The sequence below is a fragment of the Anguilla rostrata genome, chromosome 18 (genome assembly GCF_018555375.3).
Source record: "Anguilla rostrata isolate EN2019 chromosome 18, ASM1855537v3, whole genome shotgun sequence".
Classification (NCBI taxonomy): Eukaryota; Metazoa; Chordata; class Actinopteri; order Anguilliformes; family Anguillidae; genus Anguilla; species Anguilla rostrata.
In genome coordinates, this window is record NC_057950.1 from 19029125 (window position 1) to 19055192 (window position 26068).

Here is a 26068-nt window from a genome sequence, read left to right on the forward strand (position 1 = left end):
CCCTTGATCTGGGGCTGTTTTTCATGGATTGGGCTAGGCCTCTTAGTTCCAGTGAAGGCAAATCTTAATGCTACAGCATACAATCACATTCTGTGTGGAAGGCTCTTTCCTGTTTCAGCATGACAATGCCCCCGGGGACACAGCGAGCTCCATAGAAATGATTTTATTGAGAATGTTGTGGAAGAACTTGACTGGCCTGCACAGAGCCCTGACCTCAGCCCTTTGGGATCCTACACCTTTGGAATCAATTTGAAAGCCAACTGTGATCCAGGCCTAATCGCCCAAGCTGTGCCTGACCTCAGTAATGCCCTTCTGACTGAATGGAAACTAATTCCTGCAGCAATACTCCACCAGCTAGTATAAAGCCTTCCCAGAAGAGTGGAGGTTGTTATAGCAGGAAAGTGTGGATCAACTCCATATTAATTCCGATAATTTTGGATGTTGAACATCCAGTGTCTACATACCTTTTGCCTTGTAGTGTATATCTTTCACTTCATGTGTGTAAGACCGCAGTATACACAGATATCTTGGTAGTTTTCCAGTAAAATATGCAAAATATCCTTAAAGTCTTCAACTTGAGCAACATTGTTGCTTGCTGTGTGGATGCAGAGTAAGCCTATCCTAAAAGTTATGTAATCTTGTCTCTACCATTTTCCCAAATAACCCTAACCCTAACGATTTTATATACAAAACACGTTAAAAAAATAAAATAAAATAGAGAAATATAGTTTTAAAAAGTAGTAATAATCAAAAAATAAGAAATATCTTTATAAGATTTGAAATATTACAGTAGATTATGTGACATATGTACATCATGTTAAAATGAGCAATAAAAATGGTAAAACAAAGACAAAAATGTTTTTAAATGATGATCCAAAATATTAATAATTATTAAATTAATAATAATCAATAATAAAAAATAATTACTAACAAAGAATTAAAACTAAAATGATTAAATAAAAAAGATTAAAAACATAAATAAATAAATAAACTGTAACTCATCATCTAACTCTACAAATCCAGCAGTGACATTCCTTCTGTACTTTCAATCAAAAACTTATGCGATGAACAAGTATAGCGGTGCAGCTACCCCTGTGTGGAAAAATGTAGCAATAAATTCTAACAACGTGGTCTATGTCATTACTTGTACTACCAGCAATAAAGGGAAACACAGCACAGAGTACTGGCATGCTTCATATAACCCATTCATAACATACGCAGATTTCATATTCAAACTTAACATACTTGTCATTTCAGCAGCATCTACTTTCTGGTCTGAGGACTTCCGGATTGGACAGCAATTTCACATGGTCCAGTGGTGAGAGGAAAGCCGCAGAAGAAGATGGATTGTGTGTTCGACGAGAGTGGTGAGTGCGGGCCTCAATGAGAAAAGGGGAATGAGAATGAGAAAATGAGTTGAATTGCGAGAGTACTGCTGCTCTCTGGTGGTGAAATAAAATAATTTATGGTGTCGCTGTTTGAAAACCAAATAAGAGTAATGTAATGTATTGGATTTAATCAATAATTAATTTATAAACTTATATATTTTTGTTATTTTTGTTTTTTCCAGTCACTTGCATGGATTAAATAAAAGGGGTCTTTTCTTTCTTGGAAATGTGTGTGTAAGAATGGTATATATAGAGATGCATGTCCCAAATTTAGCAACTCTTGGTTATAAGTACAACACTATATGCTTACTTGGCTTTTCAACTATGAATTTGGTACTGTGAGGTCATGATGGTATGATGGATATATGTTGTGGTTTATTTATGTTTGTTTCCTGGTGAATTGTGCTAATATATATTTCATGGGACATTATGGATCCAGGCCAGTCCTGGAAGACATTTTGGACTCTTTCAATTAATAATATATTTCACCACAGAGGGGGAAGGAATTCAATATCCCCTAGGACCATTACAGTTTCTTTATATTTATAAAGTGATTACGGCTGACTTTTACTGTTTATAGACACTTCTACATTACAAAAGTTTGCATGTTTGGTCTTATTATAAAGATGTCAATCTGAAACCTAAACTTCCAAAATCCATCGCTAGCCATCTTCTTATCCTGTTTTTAACTACCCACTCCTGACCCAAACCCCAATGCCACACCCTGCCCCAATCCTAACCTTCCGATTGAACCCTAACTCTCACTGTGACCCTTTTTATGGGAGTCTCCTTCTGCACAATTGTGAATGTGAATTCACAATTCACAAATGTGAATTATTTGACTGCATAAACAGTCTTTGTAAATTGGCCATTACGATGTTGGTATCTGTTTCCGCAACAGACCCGCAATACAGCTGCAGTGTTTGGTCCGTGACTGTTTCCTTAGTAAATCTGGCCCTAAATGATTAATCTAGGGCAAAAATGTGTATCTGTACTGAAAAAAATACTGGCCTCTTCGTTTAGAACAGGGGTTCACAGCCCTGGTCCTAGAGAGGCTGAGGTTTGGTGGTGTTTGTTTAAACTCAGCATTTAATGGTTAAATTAAATCAACTGATTCAGCTCACCTGCTTGCTTGGGTCTGAATTGGTGGCATTTGGTATTGTTTCCCATTACCAATGAAGACAAAGGCAACACCCCTTTTTTCAACTTTACGTTTACATATTTTTATTGTAAGCTATTTACGTGAAGTAGATCTGATGACATCTCTGGATTCTGTAGGATCATATCTTATATGGCTAAATGATGAGTACAATAAGTATAATGTATTTAAGTCAAATTGGGATATTTCACATATTATTGTTATATATTTAAAATGTTACTCACATAGCCATCATTCAGAAAGCATTCAGAAAAATTCAACTATGTTCAACTATGATGCATTTATATTTATTATATAACTTCTAGGACCCAACAGTGAAGCAGCACACAGATGCAATCTTTCAGTCATACTGCATCAGAGCAGGTTAGAGCCCTGCGGAACATCAAGCTGATGTCTATAACAATGGTGTATCAATAAACTTACATTCCATGTCTGATCATGTCGCCTGGTCTCAGGACAAATTGACTGCAACAAAAATTAAATAACCCAGAGCCTGGAGCTGACATACAAAAATTTATTCTCATGTGCACAGAACATGTAACAGAACTCAGCTTCAGTTACAGGCCATTGGACATTCTCTTTAGGCCTCTGACACCTCTCCTGCATCATCCTAACAACGGTACAAGACCTGCTCTATTTTAGCCAATGTGCTGCCGTAGGTCTCTGGCCCTCTGTCTCACAGTTAGAGAGGCACATTAGCAGTAGAATTTAAAGTTCAGCAAGAAATACAGACATTAATTGTTGAATCCCAAGTGCACTACAATTTTGCAATCGTAGTATTTCCATTGGAGGGTTAGAGTGCTCTGTCACAATCTTGCCTCATGATTATATTTTCTCTATGATTAAGATTTGAAGGAGTTTTTGAGTCATCTGATTCAAATAGAATGTTTTCTAGCAATGATGTATATAAATGTGTTGTTTAAAAGCTTTGATTGAATGTTTGGTCAGTTTTTCATTTCCAGATGTGTGGAGGAGGTATGAGAATACGATGGCCAAAGATTCGGTAACCAAACAGCTATGCATGTTCTTAATTTAAGCAAATTATACATATTTCTGTGTCTGTTTACCTCTGGCAAAACAGTATTCATTTGTTAATGCATATACACAGTGAAAAAAAAAAAAGATTTGAAGAAAAAAAACACTCCCTTGAAATTTTTATTTAAATTTAAAAATGAAGTTCTGTTTTGAAAGTCATCATCCAGGAATCCTCTGAGCATGAATACTTTGTTCTTCATAAATGGGTAAAAAGTAAAATTTAAATCCATTCATTAAAGTGAGCATATTCTCTATATAGCAGTCACATACACAGCTTGATTTGATGAGGTCCACCACTTTCACTGAGGAACAGCAGTGGCTTCACTTTACATTCTATTTGCATAGTGATTAACATCTTTGCTGGGTGGATACAGGAAACAAACAAAAACCAAGACCATCCTTACAATCGATTAGATCAACCTAGACCAGCCCTGAAAAAAAAATTAACAGTAAACAGTAAAGACCAACTAGATCAACATAGTATTTTTTATGTATGACCAGAAATCAAGAAATTAGAAAATCATAAAATCTTATTTACAGAGAGTCTTTTAACCATAATACTGTTTTTATTATGCATAACCATACTGTAATTTAAATATTATGTAGAACTAAGTCTTTGGCAAATGTAGTAAAAAAAAAAAGTACCTTCAGTTTATATTTAAAGATGCAATGTGAGTGAAATGCTTAAATATTTAATATTTAAAAAAAATAATTCCTTCCTGTTCTTTGAAGTAAATAACTGCTGTATGAAATATTTTTGTTTGGAAAACGATTGTAAGGCATTAGTTGAAGCTGCACTGTTTAAAATGAAGACAGCGTATTTGCTCATTTCAATTGTAGACACTTGTATTATATTTTTTTTTTGTAATAAACTTAATCTGTAATTACAATGATGTGCTTTATCAGATGAGACTTGTACTCTTCTATATTCATATATTTTTATGCGGGAGATCCAAATTACTGTGTGATGCAACTAATGCAGAAGTAATATATTTCAGCCTTTAACAGCAGCAACATTAAGGTATTCAGATCAAAAACCTCTAAAAAAAAAAAAAAAAGTGTTAGACTGTACTGTACACTCTAAGTTTGTACTCATGCAATGTCCAGCCGACAGAAAGAGTGTAAATACAAACACAGATAATAATAATAATAATAATAATAATAATAATAAAATACATAAATATAGCTGCAAGCAAAGTCATGGGCCAAGTATCAAGCTTGAGCCGTAGTGCATTGGGGGCTACTTTGGACCTTGTCTCCAAACCTTATCCAAATACCATCCATACCAACCTTGGGCACATCTGTAATAATTTTTTGAAAATTGCAGTGACAGCAGCCATGACAAAGTCCAAGGCTAATTAATTTAATAATAAATGTAGCAGTGAAAACCATGTCAATGGGAGGACTTGGGCTTCCTTCTGAATTCAGTCCTACACCTGATCATGGTATATAAGGCAGCTTTCAGGAGAAATGGGCTCTCAGTGTACGTAATGTACCATAAAGCTGTGTAATGTAATGTAGTATACTATAATGTAATATAGCAGTTTACTGTACTGCAATGCAATTTACTGTAAAGTAGTGCAAAGTAATGCAATGTACATTTGACTGTAATGTACTGAACTGCATGTAATGTAACAGTTTACTGTATTGTAGTGCAATGTTAGCTGTACTGTAATGTCCTGTACTGCCTTGCAATGGAACATTTTAATATACTGTACTGTAATGTAATGTATTGTAATGTACAACACTGTACTGTAATGTAGCGGTAATGATTCATGAAGAAGATAAACATCAGGTCAAAAGGTGAGGCTGTGAGGATGTTTTTTATACATATATTCATATAATCATATATTCATATAATCTCTTGAAAGTTGAAGTTAAGACATGACACTAAGTCAGGAGGGCTGAATAGTTTTTGTTGTTTCTGGAGTTGGAGTAGTTGTGTCCGGCAGTCCAGTCCATACTCTGTGATATAGAATATTTTTGAGCCATCTTCCATCCTTTTGATCTTAGTGCCATTTACACTGCAACAATATGGAGTCTGCTGAGATTGTCCTGTGGTTTGATTCGGTTTCCAAAGTAACTAGTGGCGGTCGTAGACGGCAGCAGCAGTGGTTGGTGGGGATCCCCTTGATGAGGAGCTATAATAATAAGGGGAACCTGGAAGTTAACAGAAGAATGTACCAGTTTGAAAAGTCTCAGCAGTATGAAAACTAAAGCAAGCCTCAGACTTGCATTGGCCTGTAGTCCAATTGACTCCATGTTTGAATAACCAATAAATGCACCTGATACTGTTTCAACCACAAAACACAACTTTTTTCAAACTTTTTTTTTGTGAAATGTGCTAAATTTGGTTTCTGCAGGAAAACAATTTGAATTTTATTGTGTGTGAATGATAACAACAAAAATATGAATTGAATCCAGGCCACAGAGTGAAGGTTTAGAAAGGGGATGTACAGAGGATGTAGACAGTGCTGATGTAAGTTGGTAATTATAGTACAGGTCACATTAATTATGAATATAGAGATTAGGTTATGACTATGAATGCTTCTATGGAAACCTGAAATGCAATACCATCTGAAAGTTCTTATGATTTTGTTTTTATTAGTAAACCATTGTTATACCATTGTTGCTAAAAACTCATTTTAAAGCCATTACAATAATAATAAAACCTACAAGCGTATTGGCAGGACTTTACAACTTGAGATTGTAAATGTCTACAATAGAACTGAATATTTTCATTGAATAATCGATGTTTAGGGTCTAAACACAAATGGCACATGTTGCCAATAAAATATTACTCACTCAGTGGTTATGACATAATTAACCATTTCAGCTGTGAACATGTGCCAAAATATATGCCTTATGAATACATCAAAAATATATTTCATTGTTATGTTCAACTGCAACTTGTAATTTGTGGTCATTTAATAAGTGAACCAAGTTAGCTGTAGTAAAATATGAATGTGTAAAAGCAGAGCAAGTTGTGTAGTAAATAAATGTTCAATTGCTGTAACCTGAAGTATTTTCCTTTACTTTGTAGGTAAAGAACAACATGTTCCAGTCCAAGGGAAACACTCACTCAGTAGAGCTGGGTTGCTGAATCTCCAGGCTTCGTTGTAGGTCGCATACGGTGGGTGAGAGTACGGGCTCCCTGAAAACTCGCTCCCTAAAAACAACACAGAATCACCATGGAGGACTTAATCAAATGAGTGAGCCAGTAAAACAACCCAACCCAGATTAAAATGAGTCATCCAGTAAAACAACCCAACCCAAATGAAATTGAATGAGGCAGTAAAACTCAGTTTCACTTACCAGGAACCATTCCGGCTAGTGCTGGGGTGGAGTAGCCCTGGCCTGTGGGGGGGACGTGTGGGGGGTACCCTGGGAGCGTGGTGCCCACGTCGCGACCTGAGGGCAGAACACAACAAATGCATTGTTTCAGCTCAGGGACTAAAGCCAACTAATGCTGCATCCTTTCCCCTATTTGCACAAAATTAATATGAGCGATATGTGCTGTGCTTTCATTGGCTGCGTGCCTATACATGGCCATCTCACTTGTTCCAGGGTGAATATTGTAGCCTTTTGTACAGCAATAGTCATTTTGAACAAATGTGTATTTGGGTTATAGCATGATTGAATATGTAAAAATTGTAGCTCAGAGGAAAGCCCAAAGATCACCACAACTCCTTGGCATACCTCAGAGCTAATGCATTACTATACAGTAAAAATATGTAGAAGCATGCAAAGTCAAAGCTGAAAGAGAAGAAAACAGGAAGAGAAGGTGTATTACACATAAAACGGAGCTCAGCACTACATCTGTAACACTGAAACTAATCCTGTGTGCTATTCCTTATGGTCTCAGAGATGTCAGAGAGAAGAAACTCTGGCTCTTCATTACTGTTACAAAGAACATTAATGCACAACAGACTCAACAGACCCTCTCCTAAAGCCCAACAGACCCTCTCCTATAGTTCACGTTTCAAACAGAACCTTTGCATTTTTTCTCATCAGGCCTCTAAAAATACACAGGCTCCCCAAAAACAGCACAGGCTCCCCAAAACCAACACAGGCTCCTCAAAACCAGCCCAGGCTCCCTAAAACCAGCACAGGTCCCCAAAACCAACACAGGCTCCCCAAAACCAACACAGGCTCCCCAAAACCAGCCCAGGCTCCTCAAAACCAGCCCAGGCTCCCTAAAGCCAGCACAGGTCCCCCAGACCAACACAGGCTCCCCCAAATCAACACAAGCTCCCCAAAACTAGAACAAGATGACTTGGGATAGCTGTAGATGGGATCCATGCTAAATGTGTACCAGTGTGTACAAAGCTATGTTTCCTGAATCTGCACACAGTGGGGGCTGACCCCATACAAAACTCACTTCTTTTTATTTGCTCAGTAGAGAAAGGAACATGGATTTAACAATGGACACCATTAAATAACAATTTCTCCTTTTATGATGGACACCGTTAAATAATGTTCTCACTATTCTTATTCTTTATATTTTTAATTCATTTTTTAAGGAAAAACGTTTTACATCACTTTGTGCATGGTCCGCGGCGAGGCAGGTGAGCCCAGATGGCTTACCTGTCCCCCCAGGAAAGCTCTGTGTCACGCTGGGGACCAGGTCTGAGCCGTGGCTGGGGGACAAATTGGGCTTCACCTCATGCAAGCCTGGAGTCAGCGCTGGTAAGGAGAATTCATTACCCTGCCAACAGAGGGCATGCTTTAGTCACTTAATGTGGAGGAAAGTCTTCCTCTAAGACACATTCTACTCAGTGTATCTCACCTACAGTATGAGGTGCCATCAATATTTCTCACCCTTCACATTTTTTTTTTTTTTTGGTCATTTTGGTTATCACAGAACATGCCCAGTTGTGTTTGTGGAGATAATAATGAGCACTCACATTTAACTGTGAGGTCAGGGTATGTGTGGAATCACCATCAAAAGCAAAACTGAGCTTTAGTATTTCTAAACTTACATTGACATTTATAAACTGAATAGAATTTAATGTCAGCAGATTTATAACAGCATCCGTTTACCAGTACCTCGACGCAACAGAATCTCAGAAAGATAAAATTATGTACCATTTTTGTCATTCTCAGTTATAGAGAATGTATTTAGTCCATTTTGCCCAAAAATGTCCTATCAATAATGCATGACACATTTTATGTTTTAGAAGATTATCTAACAGCTGGTGTATACTCCACAACCCATTAAAAGTATTTTAAATGTATGTACAAGTGAAGCTGATCAACTGCAGTGTAAAAGAATAGCTAAAATGGATAGTAAAACCTTCAGGCTTGAGTAAAACTTAAAACAATCATCACTGATGTAATCTATACTTGTGATCTGCACTTCGAAGCCAGGATGATGGCAGGAATGCGCTCCTTGTGGTCATTTGTCATGTGACCATTAAGGCCCGTTTAGGCTAGTTTAGGCTCATTAAGGCTCGTTAAGGCTCGTTAAAGCATTACTGACCTGCTCTGGCTTGACGCGCTCGGCCGTCGGGAAGACGTCTGTGAAAGACGGCCGTTGAAAGACCCGGTCCAGAGCATCCAGCTGCTGCTGTGTGAAGGCGTCAGCTCTCAGGTGCTTCCGTAAGCTCTCCACACTACCCCGAGAGCCACTGTGTGGGCCGGAACCACCTGAGCCATCTACAGGGAGACACAGCCACATCCCAGACTCTAAAATCTGCTGCTCTGTTCCCGTTTAGGCAGGCCAGCTGTGGGGGTAGCCTGGGCTGTGAATGAATGCTTGCTGTAAGACTGCACATATGGCCAGGCGGTGCGGCTTAACTCCTGCTCTGCAGTAACAACCTAACCACAGACCAGCGTAAGCTCAGGAGAGGAGGTATGAGTCTAAGCGTATTATCCTAACACTGCACTCACACGCTGGAGAGGATGTGTGCTGACACTGGGCAGGAGGTGTGTTAATAATGAAGGAGGTATGTTATCAGTGCAGAGGAAGTGTGTTAGCAGTGGAGTAGGTGTGCTAGTGCTGTATGTGTTAGCCTTTCTGTATGCTATTTACAGCAGGCAACCTCCACCTCCTCTCTGAAATACAACCCCCTCACCACCTCCTGAGATCCAGAGATGTTAGATATGTGTCTGGACCCCTAAATATTTTAGACCACTGTATTGATGGAAATCTTGTCATTCCCACTTGAAAATGATGCAAATGTGAGTTTCTTGAGTCAAAACATTTGAGTCAAAACAGATTTGTAGTGACATACATGATCATGTTGTGATTTACTGCAATGCATAATTCAGACATTTTGGTTAGGTTTGGAGACAGTGGGTACACTGCTTACTTTTTGCTTCATAGATCTTTAGTAGTTCTGCATATCCACCCTAAGATTTTACGCACTTATGGTCATGAAGTTTTTGATCCAGAACATGTATAGTTTAACTTGCTATATCTCTCTCAGTATTTCATTGCAAACTAAAAAGAGCAAATTCATTTTTTTGCTTTTTTGCCTAGACTACTGCATTTGTGGCACTTTATTTCGTCCTAAATTATGAATATAAACAAATCTAAGTAAGTTAGTGTTGTAAATGGTACAAATATCCTGCTTCATTTAAGCCATTTTTCAAGTCTCTCTGATGCTCACATCTGGAGTTATAAAGCTTTAAATAAGGTAGCCCCTAAATGGGCAAGGATTGGCCAGATTTGGCATGTGCACGAAGGGGTTAATATCATAAAGACCAGCATATGTATTATATTAGTATATAATGTATTACAGCATTACAATTGTTTTGAACACACAGTCTCCTGTTTTTGAATATATCCCATCTCTCTGCACTCTGACTGGAGTGGAGTGGTATATGCTATGCACATCATTTACTAGGCACACTGTTTAGAATGGTGATGGGGAAAAGCACCAATCTGTCATCAGACGAGTCTTTCTAAACCTGCTCAGTGGCCAGTCTGCACCTCGTGCTGCTATCAGTCAGGACTGGTTCAATCTCAGCCAAAACACAGGTGCTGGGCTGACTGACAGGGCATGTGAGTGGGTACGGGGGAGCCTTCATCAGTTACCCAGCCTAAACATGACTTCATTTCATACATTGGGAAGTTTCTGTGCTTGACTTCTAAGAACTTTAATCCTGGTCCAGATCATATCTTTCATTAGTAATTTATACACTTGCTTTTTCATCTCAAATCCCCAAAAAATCTACTGTGTGAACCTGCATTCCTTTAATGCAATTATCACTGATTGAGAAAGGTAACTTGTGCCCATCTCCAAACACAGGCCACCACACCGCTCTAGAGAACCGCACTGGTGTCCAACTCCAAACACAGGCCACCTCACCACTCTAGAGCCCCACACTGGTGCTCCCTGTGAAAAAACACCTCCTATATAAAACTGGTCAACTCTATACTAAGGTTAATATTCTGGTGGTCTGCTGAAGTACCATGTTAACCCCACAACTAGGAGTAAAGCTAAACCAATTACTATGTAGGCAGAAAAGCTCCATTGGACAGGAATGTAACATAGCAAGTCAGGAAACACAAATGAAACAATGTTATGCAGACATACAGAGGTGTGGCAGAGCATAGGAATGATAATCCCAGCATCCTTGTTCATACCATCATTCCCTTTCCTCTTTTCTCCAATGGACCGAGGAATACCCAGAATACCGTTGATGGAGTAAGACCCCACAGGATCAGGCGAAGCAGTGGATGCTGGGGGCGAGGCAGAGTTTAGCACTGAGAGAAAGGCAAAATGTTAGGCAAAAAGATGAGTAATATAAAAATGCTTGTCATTTCATAACTGCTTCTGCAGGTTGAAGAAGACAAATATTCTAATTTTTCTAAGAAAAATAATTATTGTAAGGGATGTGGGAATAAAGAACAAGATATTAAAATTAAATTTTTTAATGAAAATTGATTCCACTGTAAGTGTTGTCTGGCTGCCTGCTTGCCCATTTCTACAGTGTCTGCTAATGACACCATGAGGCTGTGCAGCTGTGCCTTATGGTAATTTTACCATACAAAATCAATGTGGATTCCAATGTGTAGATTCTTGTGGGTGTGCGTGTAAGAATTATCTGAGGACGGGGATTATCTTACCTGTAGTGTGGCCAGGTATGGACAGTGGACTTCCTGTTCCATCAGCAGAAGGGAGAAAAGGCTGCTGGACTTTGGTTCTAATAATCCTGGAAAGCAAAATATGCATTGAGCCATACCCCAGGTCCTGGCAAGAGGCTTTGCCACTGTAACACAATCTAATGCAACAGAATTTAAAGAAACGGAGACACCTTACTGAATCACATAGCCTCTTCGGGTTGCATCACCCAGAATGAGGCACAGTACCTTGGTTACTGCATTGACCGGGGCCTACTCAAGACCCAGGACAAGAAGGTTTCACCAGTACATGACTGGCCCTGGCCCACCACTAATACGCAGACGTCTTTCTGGGTTTGCCGGCACCGTCCTGTCAGCACTCACAATGGAACTCGTCCATGCTGGATGGAAAGGGGACTCTAAGCGGGAGGGGGACGTTACGCAGGGATCCTGCCTACCCTTTGCACAGCAGAGGGATTCAGCACCATGGACAGCACCAGCTGGACCAGGAGAGACTTCCGCACCCCTGCTCCCCACTCAAGCCTGGACAGCTACACAAGAGCCAATTACCGAATCAGAGAGCCAATTATCTGAAAGCCAGTGGAACAGCTGAAGCCCATTCAGATAACTGCCTGCAAAAGGGCCCCAGTATCACAGAGGCCGTTCTTATTGTTCACATCTCTCTGACCTTTCCTGTTTTCCTCACTCATGGATAGCAAAAGCCTGATAGACCTGTGGCCAAAGCAGGACCCCAGGAAGGTTTCCACCCCTCACCTCACCACCCTGGCTATAGTTCTGCCCTAGCGTTTTCCCCTTTTACCTTTTGTTATTAAATTAAAACTATTGTTTCAGATCTCAGCTGCCTGCTGGCTAGTCTGTGCCATGCCTCCTCATTACATCACTCAGTTCCGAGTTGCCAAGTTTGGCAAGCAGACTGGCGCAAGATTTATTCCGTCTGCGGGTACAGTATAGTACCCTGGATATAGTACCCTGCTCATATAGTTGCTACTTACACTTTCTGTTTAATTTATTGCTGTGACCAACACCTCACAACAAGAAACTCATTGTACACAAGGTTTTAAACAGGAAGGTTCAGAGCAGTAATTCAAAGCAGAGGTGCTTTGTCTGCGTTCCACAGTTTAGGGTTTGCTGTAAGGACATTATACATCAGCACCTCCAATCAATGCAGGGACTGTAAGCCCTTTCCAGAAAACTCAGCTCGGTGTTTTATTAGGATTTCGAACTTCTTTGTATAACAATAATTTGACTCACAAGATCCATATAAATGCAACGACTTTATTAGGAATCCGTGTCCTTCATATTGAATAAGTTGTAGGGGTTGAGAATTAATGATCTCACTTTTGTTTTAGAATCCCGGGGACATATTAAAATTGCTTGGAGTGTGAATCAATACCATTGAGTGTCACGCTGTTTAATGTTCTACAAACGGGCACTTGTCAAGTTTAAACAGTTTTTATGTTTTTATCTTTATGGAGGTCATCGGCCAGGCAGATGTGATTTTGGTACTCGCTGCCGTATAGGCCTACTGCTCTAAAAAAAAAAAAAAATAGCTAGGTTATTATCACTACACACCATATTAAAGGTTTTCAAAGTACATTTTGGTCGATCCATTTTAATCAGGTAGTTACTCATTTATGTAGAAAGGCGATAGATATGGTAGCTGTGATGATATGGTGACTCGTGAAATGTTGCCTGAAACAGTTGGCTACCACACATAGTCAATAATTATATGAGCGCTTCACTTTCTTAAAAAAAGAGTAAATCGATTTGAGCGCTCTGCTGAGCAACATGTAAGTTAATGCCTCCTTATTTTCAATAAGGTATCAACGTTCCAACACAATGGTGAGCCTGGCCATAGTGTTAAGAAATTATTTAGCCTAACCCTAAACCACTCTGATGGAAGTGCGTATTTATCCAGTATCCAGTAGCCTAATAGTAAAATTAAGAGTATTTACCTGTTAATGGATGAAACACTCGGGACAGTGTCATTGTCGCAGACGCCTTCCGTTAACAGCCTGTCTCTTATCTCCCACGCAAACATGGTGGGATTCTGTCGCTTGTATTCAGCGATTTTATCCACCACTTTTGGAGTCGCGACCTTTGGTTTGGATCCCCCAATAACTCCTGGCTTAATACTCCCGGTCTCGTAGTATCTGTAAAAACATAACCAATTCACATAATCCGGAATAGCTCCGAAGAGTCTTTGTGACTCGCATTCTAGTTTAAATGACACAAACCTAAGGGAACCTGCCGACTCAATTTAATTAAACACAAAGCGCACATTAACCCGATTGTTTTCTAACTTGAAAATAATGTCCACATTGTATTCGTCCTATTGTCAAAATAGAGAACTCCGTTAATAGCGTATGATCATTTATTTCTAATAAATAAATAAATAAATATGCGTGAAGGTGTGAAGCAGAGGTGGAAAATCCAGGTTTAGAAAGTAAAAGTCATCCCTATTATTTTGTCCCAATCACCTGGATTTGCTAATTAGCACAATTCCTGGATGACATTGCTCAGACGCCTTCACGACTTCGGCTTGCCAAAGATTTTGCAGGCATTTAAATGATTTTGGCTGTTGTAGCATGTTCAGTTTACGTAGCCTAATTAAACGAACCTAACGTTTAAGGTAGGCTACAAACGGCACCCATTTCACTGTCAGAAATTGAATGAAAATGGGTCCAAAAAATTATTAGCCTTACGTTATTTTGTATGATTCTTTAACTCTTACCTCCCAAGTATTTTGCTGACGCAGCCGTGACTGACCCTTAGTTGTCTCGAGATGTCACAGGGTCTAACTCCCTGGTGTGCGAGCTCTACAATCCTTTGCCTCACTACATCAGGTAGGGGCCTGCCATTCACAAACACCCCACCTAGCTGGTTTACACCCCCATGCCCTACGTGGGAGACAACATCATACAAAGTAAACCACAACAGTACATACATGTCACAACAACCAGCTCTTATATAAGAACAGGCAGACTTCTACAATACATACCACTATCCACTACACCAGATGAATTCCACAATAATCTATTGAAGGCAAACATCCATTTCCAATGTCAGGTCCATAGACACACACACAGACATGTCCATGTGATCATTTATGAAAGTAAACACATGTTGAAAAATCAAACCATCGCAATATAATTAAAGAAAGACGAAGAATCACAGTTAATTAGAAAGCAAATACGGGTAGCCTACATGCATGCATTTGGCAGAAGCATTATTGAAATAAGATTGTGGAATTAAAATATTTGATGATACAAAATCATAGCAATTTAAAGTTGTGTCGAAATTAATTTAAACTGAAACCTAGTCTACACAAGCAAACTACAGCAAAACAAATTATTATTCACATGCACATATGTCACGCTTTATCTGTGTCTATTTCACGCGAATTCTGTCCGCTTATAGATAAGGCAGACATTTTAACTCTTTTTACACAAGTCGTTCTCATGCTACAGTTCCAATGGTGCGACAAAGCCCCCATTAACCTGAACAATAAACTATGATACTATTTAATCGAACTAACGTATTCCCTTTTCCATCGTATTGGTAGTGTCGCGATCCAAATTGTTCGCGCTTGAGTGCATCTTTCTCATTTAGGCCTATCTAATTAAATTTCTAATGTATTTTCATAGTAACTGCCAAGTTTTAATTTATTTTCCGATAAGCCGAGTGCTTCGTTCCAGTTTAACAAATGTCTGAGGTATTATGTTACTGTTTTAACTTTTTAATTTTCCGTGCAGTTATTGTAAATAATTTAAAAGAGCTTTGATAACTCGTATTACAAGTTTATAAAAGGCCACTGCAAAAGATTAGTTATTAAATATTTAGATTCAACGGGCATATTCTTAAAAAGGTTAATGTCAAGTATATTATATAGCCCTCTGTTTAATAATTATTATTTTAATAACTATGCTAGTAATCCTACGGCATAGTTATTAGTATATGCTACACTAGTTATTAACATAATAATTATCACACAGAAGGCTGTATAATATACTTGTCAGTGTCTAGGGCTCATTCCAAGCGTAAAACCTGAATATGCATACATCTCAAAAGTATGCTAGTTCTTATCAAGCAGTGTTTAAATAATAGTTTTTATTAACGGACGCTCAACCATTAGCATTTCCTCTCCACTTCCCCGTGTCAGTATTCGTGAGTACATTTCGCCTTAGTAAATGAACACGGTGTCACGCGTCCTGATTATGGAATAACTTGAAATAAGGCAGAACACGGAATTAAGCCTGTCTCCAGTGTCTATACACGACAAAGCCTATTTATATAACATTATAAATATGCGCGCGCTTTAGAATTAGGCTACCACAGATACTACCGAGATAATCAATGTTTGCGTAGGCTTTCAATAATATTGATACACAGGCTTCCTTACATTTGATCCATTTTTGAGCGTTCTGTCTTTCATTCGCAGCAAACTCATATTCATGTCTATTCTCCTGACATTTACTTGCCAATTAACGTTATTTCCGCAGATAAACATCTATTAAAATAAAATCCCAATATGGAAACAAACATACATGCAGTTTGTTGCGATGAAACTGATTGTATACTTACGGTGCACAGCAGAAAACGAGTCTGCTTTACAATGAATATCCATGGGAAAGGAAAGGAAAGAAAGAAAGAAAAAAGTAATCAAACAGTTTTGCCTTTGTAATGCAGCTTTAAATGTAAATACACCAAAATTGATGCACGGTCTCAAAATACTGCTGGTTTCTGTAGCCAGTTGATCGGAAAGCAACTTCTTAATAAAACTAAAAGTTGTTCTCCTGTTTTATGTGTTCTTATATTGAAGGCAGGCTCCTCAGGTAAAAAACATGACGGACACTTGTTTCTCAAATGTGCGCTGCAACGTCATTTGTAAAAAACCAACGTCTGTCTGGATGATTATAGCAGCAAGATTTGAAGAGAAGACGGCCGCGCGCGCCCACGGGTGTTCTTCTATCCATTACTGGAACCACAGTTAAGAATTCCCGATCTCGTTGGACTCTTCTGAGCTGGTGAGTCGGGTCAGATCACAGATACAAAAAGATTATCGGGGAAACAGGACACACCGATCGTGTTTCGCAGACCCCTTTTCTTCAAGAACTTAACGCGTGCTTGAGGAATTGAACAAGAATGAATCCCTTCTTCAAGTGTTCCTGTTTCTAAAGCGTAGTTATCCCCCATATCTCCCATACACACAGATAGTTGACTTGTCAAAGACAATAGATTCCAACACTTGATTCGCTAACGCAAAAACCTGAGCCCAAATGAGGTCCTCTCATTCGACACTTAAAGGGGAGGGAGAGGGAGGATTATAGAGTTTGGGAAAATACGAGGATAGGCTATATTTATTAGAGGAGAAAATAATAAGACGCTCGCTGGGGGTTTCCTTTCATCCTATATTGTAGGATATGCAACACAGACGTTTTGTTGAAGAAACTCTCCAGACTTTCAAAGTAAACTGAAATAAGTAGGCTAGGCATGCGCAGATTTCGCCATTATGACCGTTATGTTGTTTAACTCGTGTTTTGCAACGATGGCTTACTGAGTTTATTGTTGAATTACACATTTCGATGTTTCATGTTCTGTAAATCATGGTTGCTTGTACATAAGTATTATGTGTATTTCCGATCTGCGACGTGTTGAGGGATAGAGAGCAGCGTTGCAAGGTGTGCAAATATTTCAACACACCATGCACTACTATACATTCCACGGCAGATGGCGCTCCTTTCCATTTCATTTTTCTCTTCCAGAAGCCATTATATTTATTCTTTTCTAGTGTTTTGTGGTGATAGCTGACAGCGTAGGCGTCAATGGGTCAATGATTATAACATTAGTAAACAGAAGCCAGTAGATAATTGAATATCAAAATTGAAAAGAACTACGCAGATAATCACAAACGAAACCTTTCCTTATTGTTCCACTTCGTTGATAAAATCATGATGAATGTAGCCTAACCTGATCTATGTATAAACAACAATAATGGAAAATTTAATAAATGCAATCAGGACATAAGCTCCAGTTACAACAAAAGCCTATGTCTTCTATCATTTATATGATAGGGGAGCGTCGCCATAAATGTAATGCTTGATAAATGTAACATGGTCAATAACTTCATGTACCATGCGACTACCGTAGCCATTTCGGCTTTGTACATGTGAAATTCAGTCCTCCACCACCTCCCAAGGGAATGTTGTAATGTGATAAACTTTGCGGGAAATATTTCCAAAAAAAAAAAACTGTTTTCCAATGAGCTATGTAAAAATCTGTTCCGAAGGAATTTTCGGCTATAAGGCATTGGCGTCGGCTATAGGCGTTGATTTAGCTTAATCTTCGGGATGCTCCAAGTGATTCAAGGAAAAGAAACACCCACCTGGTCACAGGCATTTATAAAAAGCACACACCATATTGGTCTGTATGATAGACTGTTTGATTCGTGAAAGTTTACCTGGGTGTTAAGAAACCAACCTAATCGATTTGGACCCAGCTCACTTCACAGTTTGAAACTGCTTGTGCGTCAATGTTTGTGCGTTGTCTTCCCATACATATCACAAGAAATGTGTTTCCTTGATTAACATTTGTATGTGCAGGGGGGGGGGGCGGGGGAACCTCAACACGCTCATTATATGGCGTTTTCATTTACTGTCATAATTATTCCACCCCTATGTTATATTATTGACTAGGCCTTATGAATGAAACATCGGACGGCTTGTATTATGGTTTATATTGTATTCGACTCGATAATGAATGTAATTGAAAGGAGTAATGACAGGTCAAAGATGTTTAAGTAAAATTTCATAGTGCTAGGTTAATTCATTTCTGAGTAAATGAGCCATATCCATAAACTTACAGTGTATTTTTACGGACTCTCCCGTACAACTTAATACACGCCACTGGTTTAATCATAAAGACATAGCCTATATTAGCGCTTTGTTAACTTCTTAAATTTGATTTGTGCCGACAAATTTAGTTCCTGAATTTGGATTTCATAATATTTCATGCGTATTACATCCCTACAGTATGAACAATTTTAACGAATTGCTCCATGTGAATAAATTAATAAAATTCGATGTCGAAAAGTGTAAGGTATTGCAGTTTGTTGGTAATAAGAGTGGGGACATTAACCTTTTAGGTACTGGCTAATGTGATTTCCATAGTGCAACGCCTCATATTAGACAGCTTAGACAACGTAATTTTGGTGTGGGGTGGGGGGAGCTCAGAAGGAACAAGCGTCCTTGTGATCTTCCTTCTGGCCTGGTTTGGGGTGGTTTTTGTTACCGTTTTGGGGGCAGGGTCTGGTACAATATGTAGCACCATGGGCTTTAATTTCACACACCACTACACATTTTAGACCCCCTGAAATCCCCCCTCTTCCCTTCTGCGTCGTCAACGCAGGTTCCCCAAAGAAACATCATAATAAGAAGATTGGTAACTTAATGGGCATGAAGACAAAATGATGGCATTAAGCTTGCAACTGTATTTGTTCGGCTTTCTGTTTCATTGAAGGGCCTTCCTTTGGCTAGGCTCATCTAGACCTACTCAAGTCTCTAAAAGGTTTATCTAAAAGCTCATTAATATCAGATACTAAAGATACCAAATATCCTTAAAAACCTCCACTGGTAGTTAGGTCTAGATAATAATAATTAAGTTATAGATTTCGTTTTCCCAATAACCCATTTTTATTTCTAATATATGCGCATAATTAACTCTTCCTTCTCATAGGCAGTTACTACTGCTACTACTAATAATAATAATAATAATAATAATAATAATAATAATAATAATAACACAATTAGCCTATTAATAATAGTAGTAATAATAATTCACTTGAAAATGGGAAACGTTATGGTATCCTCATGTGTTGTATTTCAAGCCTTAGGGGGTTTTTTTGTCGGTAATCACAGATGACAAAGCTGTATTCAGCGTGCGGCGTGTCTGATAGTCAGAACACAATACGTACTGAAATAATATACAGAAAGTGTGATTATCATAATTGCTTTTTAAATAAAAACAAGTAACTGACACTATAGGTCAGGATATCTGTAAGCCTTACTCTTACTCTAGTTAATCGGTGACTTTAGGTGGATTAAGAATTTAAAGGGGAAATGATAGACGGAGCTACCATCTCAAATTCTGGAATAGTTGCAAAACTTCTGTCACAATTCTCTTCATTACATTTACATTACATTACAGGCATTTGGCAGACGCTCTTATCCAGAGCGACGTACAACAAAGTGTATAACCATAACCATCTTCATTCAAGGGAAACCAGGCGAACAGTAACAAGTTTCATTTGGGGAAAAAAATAGGTGCGTTGTTTTCACTTTCCGTGTTCACTTCCCTGTTTCTGCTTCCTGTTAATATTCCCCCAAAAATGATCATTATGACTAAGACAACCAAGCCTACTGTGAGACTGCAAACATCTTTCTAGAAAATATTTAAAATAACGTTGAATAAAACTTTAAGCTTGCTGTTTTTCTACTGATCTTAGTATCGTACCAGCACTATTTTATTCATGCACTCTGAACATAATAAATAGCGTTTGTTAATCCAGTTATAGCCATAGACTACCTGCTAAATGATAACATAAACCATCAACCTTATGGTATGTTGGGGAGAGCAGGGCAAAATCTAACACAGGGTAAAATGTAACACACAGACTTTTTAGATAGATAGATATTTCGGGAAATATTGCCAAAAATATGCTTTGGCTATATGAAAGTGCATTTTTTTAACGGAAGTGTTTTGCGTCTTTTTGGTGACTAACAGATCGCATTGTTTTGATATAGCATTCTAGCTTGCTAGGATTGCTAGCCAGGCAAAAGTGCAGACACCTTCCCGGGTAAAACCGAAAGTGGTTGTTAGCCTGTTGTCAGTAGACTATTAATTAACCAATTGATTGGATTTGTTGAACTCAGACCAGATCTTCGTAAATATATTTAATTCAGCTTTAACTTTAAGGTAAATTGTGACATGTGACATCGACTGATACAGCTGTTAGGATCGAAAAAACATTAAACGGGAATCGGATAATTATGTAGTCTTGTGATATAATTTCACCGATATAGGTAGGCCACAAAAACATATAAATGTAATCAAATAAATAAATTAAAGACTCTTTGTATTCTATAACATGGAATTGTATTGAATTGCCTTACTTTGTGTTAACGCTTAAAGCTATTAAGCTGTTAGGTGTACCTCGAACTGCGTTAGTTTTTCACCCTTGGGGTTAAATGTAACATTTCACTCTCGGTACTTTAGGCCAGATTACTAGTGAACGTTATGTCCCAGAAATTTCATTTTGGTGTGTAAACATATCCAAGGGATGTAGGTTGTTTGTATTTTTAAAATGATTAATCTATCTTCAGGAATGTTTTCAGAAATGAGGCAAATACCCCGCACTACCCTATTTGTTTAACATTCTTTCAATTGTGATAGTGTTGGTGACACCATAAAACATGTCATACAATGAAAATACTTTTCAGGATGATATTTCATTACTGTTCTGTCATATCAGCTGGTTTAAAAGACTGATAGCATGTTTTTATTTTTTATTTAAACGTTTCAATAAGTAGCTTAGCGCCTTCTACTCAGTTGAAGGGGAAAGCGCAAACCGAAAAACAATACTCGGGATTTCTTGTGTTCCATTCGCAAAAGACCCCTATTTCCAGAAGAATAGGCAGGACGTATCAGCTGGGAATAACGTAAAATTGGGAGAGTTTTGTCATTTCGCATTGATCCTTTCTCAGCTGTATTGAAATACTGCAGCTCTATTAATCAATATAGCCTAGTAAAGTTGCCGGATTCCGTAAATAATATAATCGTTTACATTCTCGATCATTTACAAAAAGAAATGTAGCCTATAATAGAGCTTATTGTATATATATATATAGTGCATCGAGATTTTCAGCTTTTTATTTGAATAAAATAACAATAACATAACAAATAACAATGTCCTCTAATTAACTTGGCCTTTAGATTGCCTATTCATATAGTACAGGGGGGAACAGATGGACCATTCATTTCATGCAGTCATAGACACCATCACAAATTGATTTTATACTACGTTTTAATTTTGCCATAATTAATTAGATCATTGAACTTGTTTTTATCGATCTCCCCATTTAGACAAAAAATACAAAGGCAAATTAGTAGGTGATCTGTGTTTTCTCTGTTTGTAATGGTGTTTTAAATTTGGAGCACCAATGTTGCCAGTGGTTCATTATTGTAGAATGGCATTAATATTTTAATTTGGTAGACAATAGATCCAGAATTTACTCCCCACACGTGACGAGAGAGTTTTAGTTATTATGACCACAGAGGAATCAGAATGTCATGCAAAATATTATCAGCAATATGGGCTGCTTAAAATTTATCTAAATATAACTGTTATCAATATATAGTTATCAATATAGGTTTATTATTAGTCATCTATTTATTATTAGCATTATCATTACTAATAATAATAATAATAATAATAATAATAATAATAATACTCACTTTATCGTTATTATTATTTATATATATATTTAAACATTTTTATAAAGGTACAGGCTATATAACCAACAAAAATATCCTGGCGTTAAACGACCAAAAACCTGCTGTAATTCATTGACATATACTAGAGGCAATATAATGCTCTGATGATTAAAATTAAACATTTTCTTTTTATGAATAGAAACATTGTTATTTAAAAACTAAAATATGAAACAAACAGTAGACGATTTTAAATGGCAATTTTCAATCGGAATATAAAGAGGAAACGCTTTTTTCATCTATCCTTCAACAATACGATTTCAGTTACATGAATCAATGGCACATCGCCTAATTATCTAAACTGATTAGTCGCATGACAATCTGCGTTTAAATTTCCCTCTGTAGTAATTATGTTCGGGTACCGGTTATAGAATTGCAATGCAGATGTTTACACATAGCTTGCAATTGAAGAACGCACACTCACTTGCTAACACATGTCGGCGAATAACAACTCCCCATCCGTCCTTTTACTCATTCGTGTTCACCGTTAAACAACACGGACATTTAAAGCAATCGAGCAAAATGAAGAGCAGGATTTCGCAGGGGCTGCGCGTGCATGACACAAAGCCTTTTCAAAATAAATCCATGATATTACCCCAGGAAAGGTACACATAGGCTACGCTTCTTTCAACAGCATATTAACCCTGGCGCTGAAGAGCAGAGGGGGACGGGAATGAGAAATACAAAACAGAATGCTTACCTGCACCTGATCGACCAACGCTCTGAGCCATAGCTTTCCTTGCGTAATGGGCCGTTGCTTCGATGCAGCCCAATAGATCTGTCCGGCTTCCCGCACTCCCTCACTGGCTGGGTGTTTTGCCTTTCCTTGCTGGTTGTCAGAATCGATGACCGATCATCTAAGAGAGAAGCTATATTGCTGCTATAAAACTAATACAAATTGGGAAATAAAAAAGTACGCTAAATAAAACATTTCAGGTACTGTTCATAAGTTGCCTGTCGGAGATTAAGAGGAGACTTAGATAGGCTATGTGTTAAGATCTATACCCTGTCTTTTTCGTTCACTGTCAGGCCTATTGCATATGCATACAATAACTGTGCAATAACCACCGCTATGTTTTTTACCCGTTCTAAATGATTTATTCCCAGCCGTTATCTTCCTTGCTAAGTTCCTTGAAGTTTCAGCCAAAAAGTTCAACGAAAGGTCGGGTATTGCAATATGACAGAGGGAGCTGCCTATTGGCTGAACTCCGCAATTAATCTACTATCGGCTATGGAGAAGCATTTCTAATTGAAAGTAGATAATATTTTCCATATTTTCACCAATAATGACTGATTTACTCCATACATACAGTATGACAATTTTGCTGCAGTCTTACTGAATGAGCCTATTTCAGTAGAGCAATGGTAAGAGAATTCATATTAATGGAAGTTTAGGTCTATAACATTGTTTATGTTTGACCCATGCATATTTAAGTTATTTAGAAGTTATATTTTCTTTCTATAGTAACCAACATATGCCTTTCAAATTACTACGTTGGACCAATTTTATAGTAAATGCACTATTTTTTTGTCCGATTAGCTGAATTTAATATTATCCTAAGGGAAATTATATCTGGTGAATCTAACTATGGTTAAACTCCACGGAATACATGCTCTTTACAAAATATGGAGTATATTTTCGCTTTGGAGGAGGTGGGTTAGAGGATAAACTGTTAATTAGCCTAGGCCTATATATTCGGACTCGAATAAACTTGGATAAATATTGGAAAAATTGAACAAAATATTATTGTAAACTCAGCTCCCGCTGAAACTGGTTTATGCATAACACTAGTTGCTTAGAAAACTTCACAGGTGATAAAGTTCCTCGGTCCGACACGTATTAAGAGTTTCTTTGCAAAGAGCGGACAATAATGTTAGTTCGTAGACTACAGTCTATTTTCCATATTTTTGCGAAAACTTAAAACTAAACTAAACTAACTATTGACATTAGTCCATGTTAAACCACCTGGTATGGTAACCTTCATTTCGCAGCAGGAATATTAAATAAATGTTCTCACATTTCAGTTAAAATACACAGGCCAACATATCATGGCTATTGACCTATTTCAGTATGTATAAATAATCGTGCATGTTGCAGATAGGCGCGTGTACGATAGCCTACAGGCTGTATGAAACTTTTAAATACGTTTATTTAATCGATAAAATGTCCTGTTAACTTTTATACGAATTTTCGCTCCGCTTGCTTTTCATTTACAGCCAACTTCAATAATTAGACATTAGGTAAGTCTGCGAGTATCATGTTTTCCACCGTAACTGGCACTATAATTCACTTTTCTTTCTGTCTGCATGTAGGCTGCAAGTATGGCTTTAACATAATAAAATGTTAATTATGTGATATTTTATAAAATGATAAATATTAAGAAATATTTATAAATATATATTTCTCTAAGCCTATTTTCAGATGAAATGTGCTCACCACTTGGCAGGGTAGTGGGGGGTGGGAGGGTAGTGTGCTTCTGAGGATTCAAACGTTTTCTTTCAGTCAACCAAAACAAAAATTTGTTCAGAGGAGTGGGCTACATAGCTACTGCAAGTAATTTGTTTGAGAATTTAATATCCACAATAGACAGAATTTTAATATTATTTTTAGGTTACCCTGACATTACAATAATGTTCTAATTGGGTAATAACAACCTTTTCTGACCAAAAAAGGTACAAATGAATTATGTATTGCTGGCTAAAGGTACAATTTTATGTACCTAAAGGGTACCACCCCAGTGACAAGAGTTTGTACCCTTATGAGGAATTTTTCATATCTTTTTTATGATAGTGTAGCCATGAACAGAGTCTTCTGACACTTTTCTTCTGCAGCTAGGACTGCCGCAGACAAACTAAAAGTTAAAACAAGGTATGCAACATATACAATATAAACTTTGTCCTCCATGTGATCAAATATTGGATAATTGGTGTAACATACATTCATATGTAATGCAACAGCATGATGCAATAGTGCAATACAACATTTTAAATTCTGAAGACCTCGGGAAGGCCTGGAAGGTTTTGTTTTTTTTTTTTGTGGTTTTTTTTTAAATGTAGTATGCGGACAGCACAAAGCCTACACTGAGTTTTATTACAAGGAAATAACACAAGCCACTGGTTACTAAACCATACATTTTATTAGATGCCCAGTGTGTGTACATTTGCACCTCTCTCCCTCCACTGGAATCTGTGTGTCAGCAACAGAGAGAAAAATCTGCAGATAACAGCAAAATCACTGTTGTGCTTCTGGTCTGATTCAGAAGAGCATGATTAACACTTAGCATTTCATTAAGTATTACAGTGCAAAAAAAAGTGATAGAAACCCTTAGTTTATGTTTAAAAGCATCTCTCTGGCAGTGGAGTATGGCTTGAGAAACTTGGGGCCCACAGCCGTGAATATCATCCCTCTACTGTCAGTTTTTCATATATAAAGCAGGAGATGGTTTAATTACCAAACGAGTGTCACACAGCAACCTAATGGATCAAGGAGACAGAGAGACTGAGTGACAGTGGGAGGCAGGAAAGGGAAGACAGTAGAGAATGTAAAAAATCTGTCATTTAAAACTCACTGGCGTTTGGAGGGTGCTCATGGATTAAAGATGAAACAGATCTGGCAGATGGGAGCGGAGAGTTGTATGTAAGTTTATTATACCATTACATTGCATTATACACATTTATCAGACACTTTTATTAATGTGTGGGAGCACTGCCTGAAGGTGGCTGATGGAGGATGATTGGGGCTGAGTGGGGTTGATGGAGGCTGATTGGGGCTGAGTGGGGTTGATGGAGGCTGATTGGGGCTGAGTGGGGTTGATGGAGGCTGATTGGGGCTGAGTGGGGTTGATG

General features: G+C 38.0%; 1 protein-coding gene across 2 annotated transcripts; it reads right to left on the bottom strand.

The window, feature by feature from the left end:
• Positions 1-3047: 3047 nt before the first annotated feature.
• LOC135245009 (paired box protein Pax-2a-like) lies at positions 3048-16935 on the bottom strand. Of its 2 annotated transcripts, none has more exons than XM_064317751.1 (10): positions 16259-16935; positions 14409-14574; positions 13630-13827; positions 11660-11745; positions 11177-11296; positions 9065-9240; positions 8170-8290; positions 6898-6993; positions 6665-6751; positions 3048-5723 (listed from the first exon to the last, which is right to left on the bottom strand). In XM_064317751.1, exons 1-10 carry the CDS (start codon positions 16299-16301, stop codon positions 5602-5604), a joined length of 1215 nt encoding a protein of 404 aa, XP_064173821.1. In that variant the 5' UTR covers positions 16302-16935; the 3' UTR covers positions 3048-5601. The 2 variants fall into 2 exon arrangements, with proteins under 2 accessions (XP_064173821.1, XP_064173822.1); XM_064317752.1 differs by having other exon boundaries at positions 3048-5742; positions 16259-16933.
• Between the last annotated feature and the right edge of the window lie 9133 nt (positions 16936-26068).

Coding starts and splice junctions, on each gene's coding strand:
- LOC135245009 (XM_064317751.1), bottom strand. CDS start 16,301: ATGGATATTCATTGTAAAGCAGACTCGTTTTCTGCTGTGCACC. Junction 14,575..16,258: donor CTCGTTTTCTGCTGTGCACC/GTAAGTATACAA, acceptor TCTCCCACGTAG/GGCATGGGGGTGTAAACCAG. Junction 5,724..6,664: donor CAGCAACCCAGCTCTACTGA/GTGAGTGTTTCC, acceptor TTATTATTATAG/CTCCTCATCAAGGGGATCCC.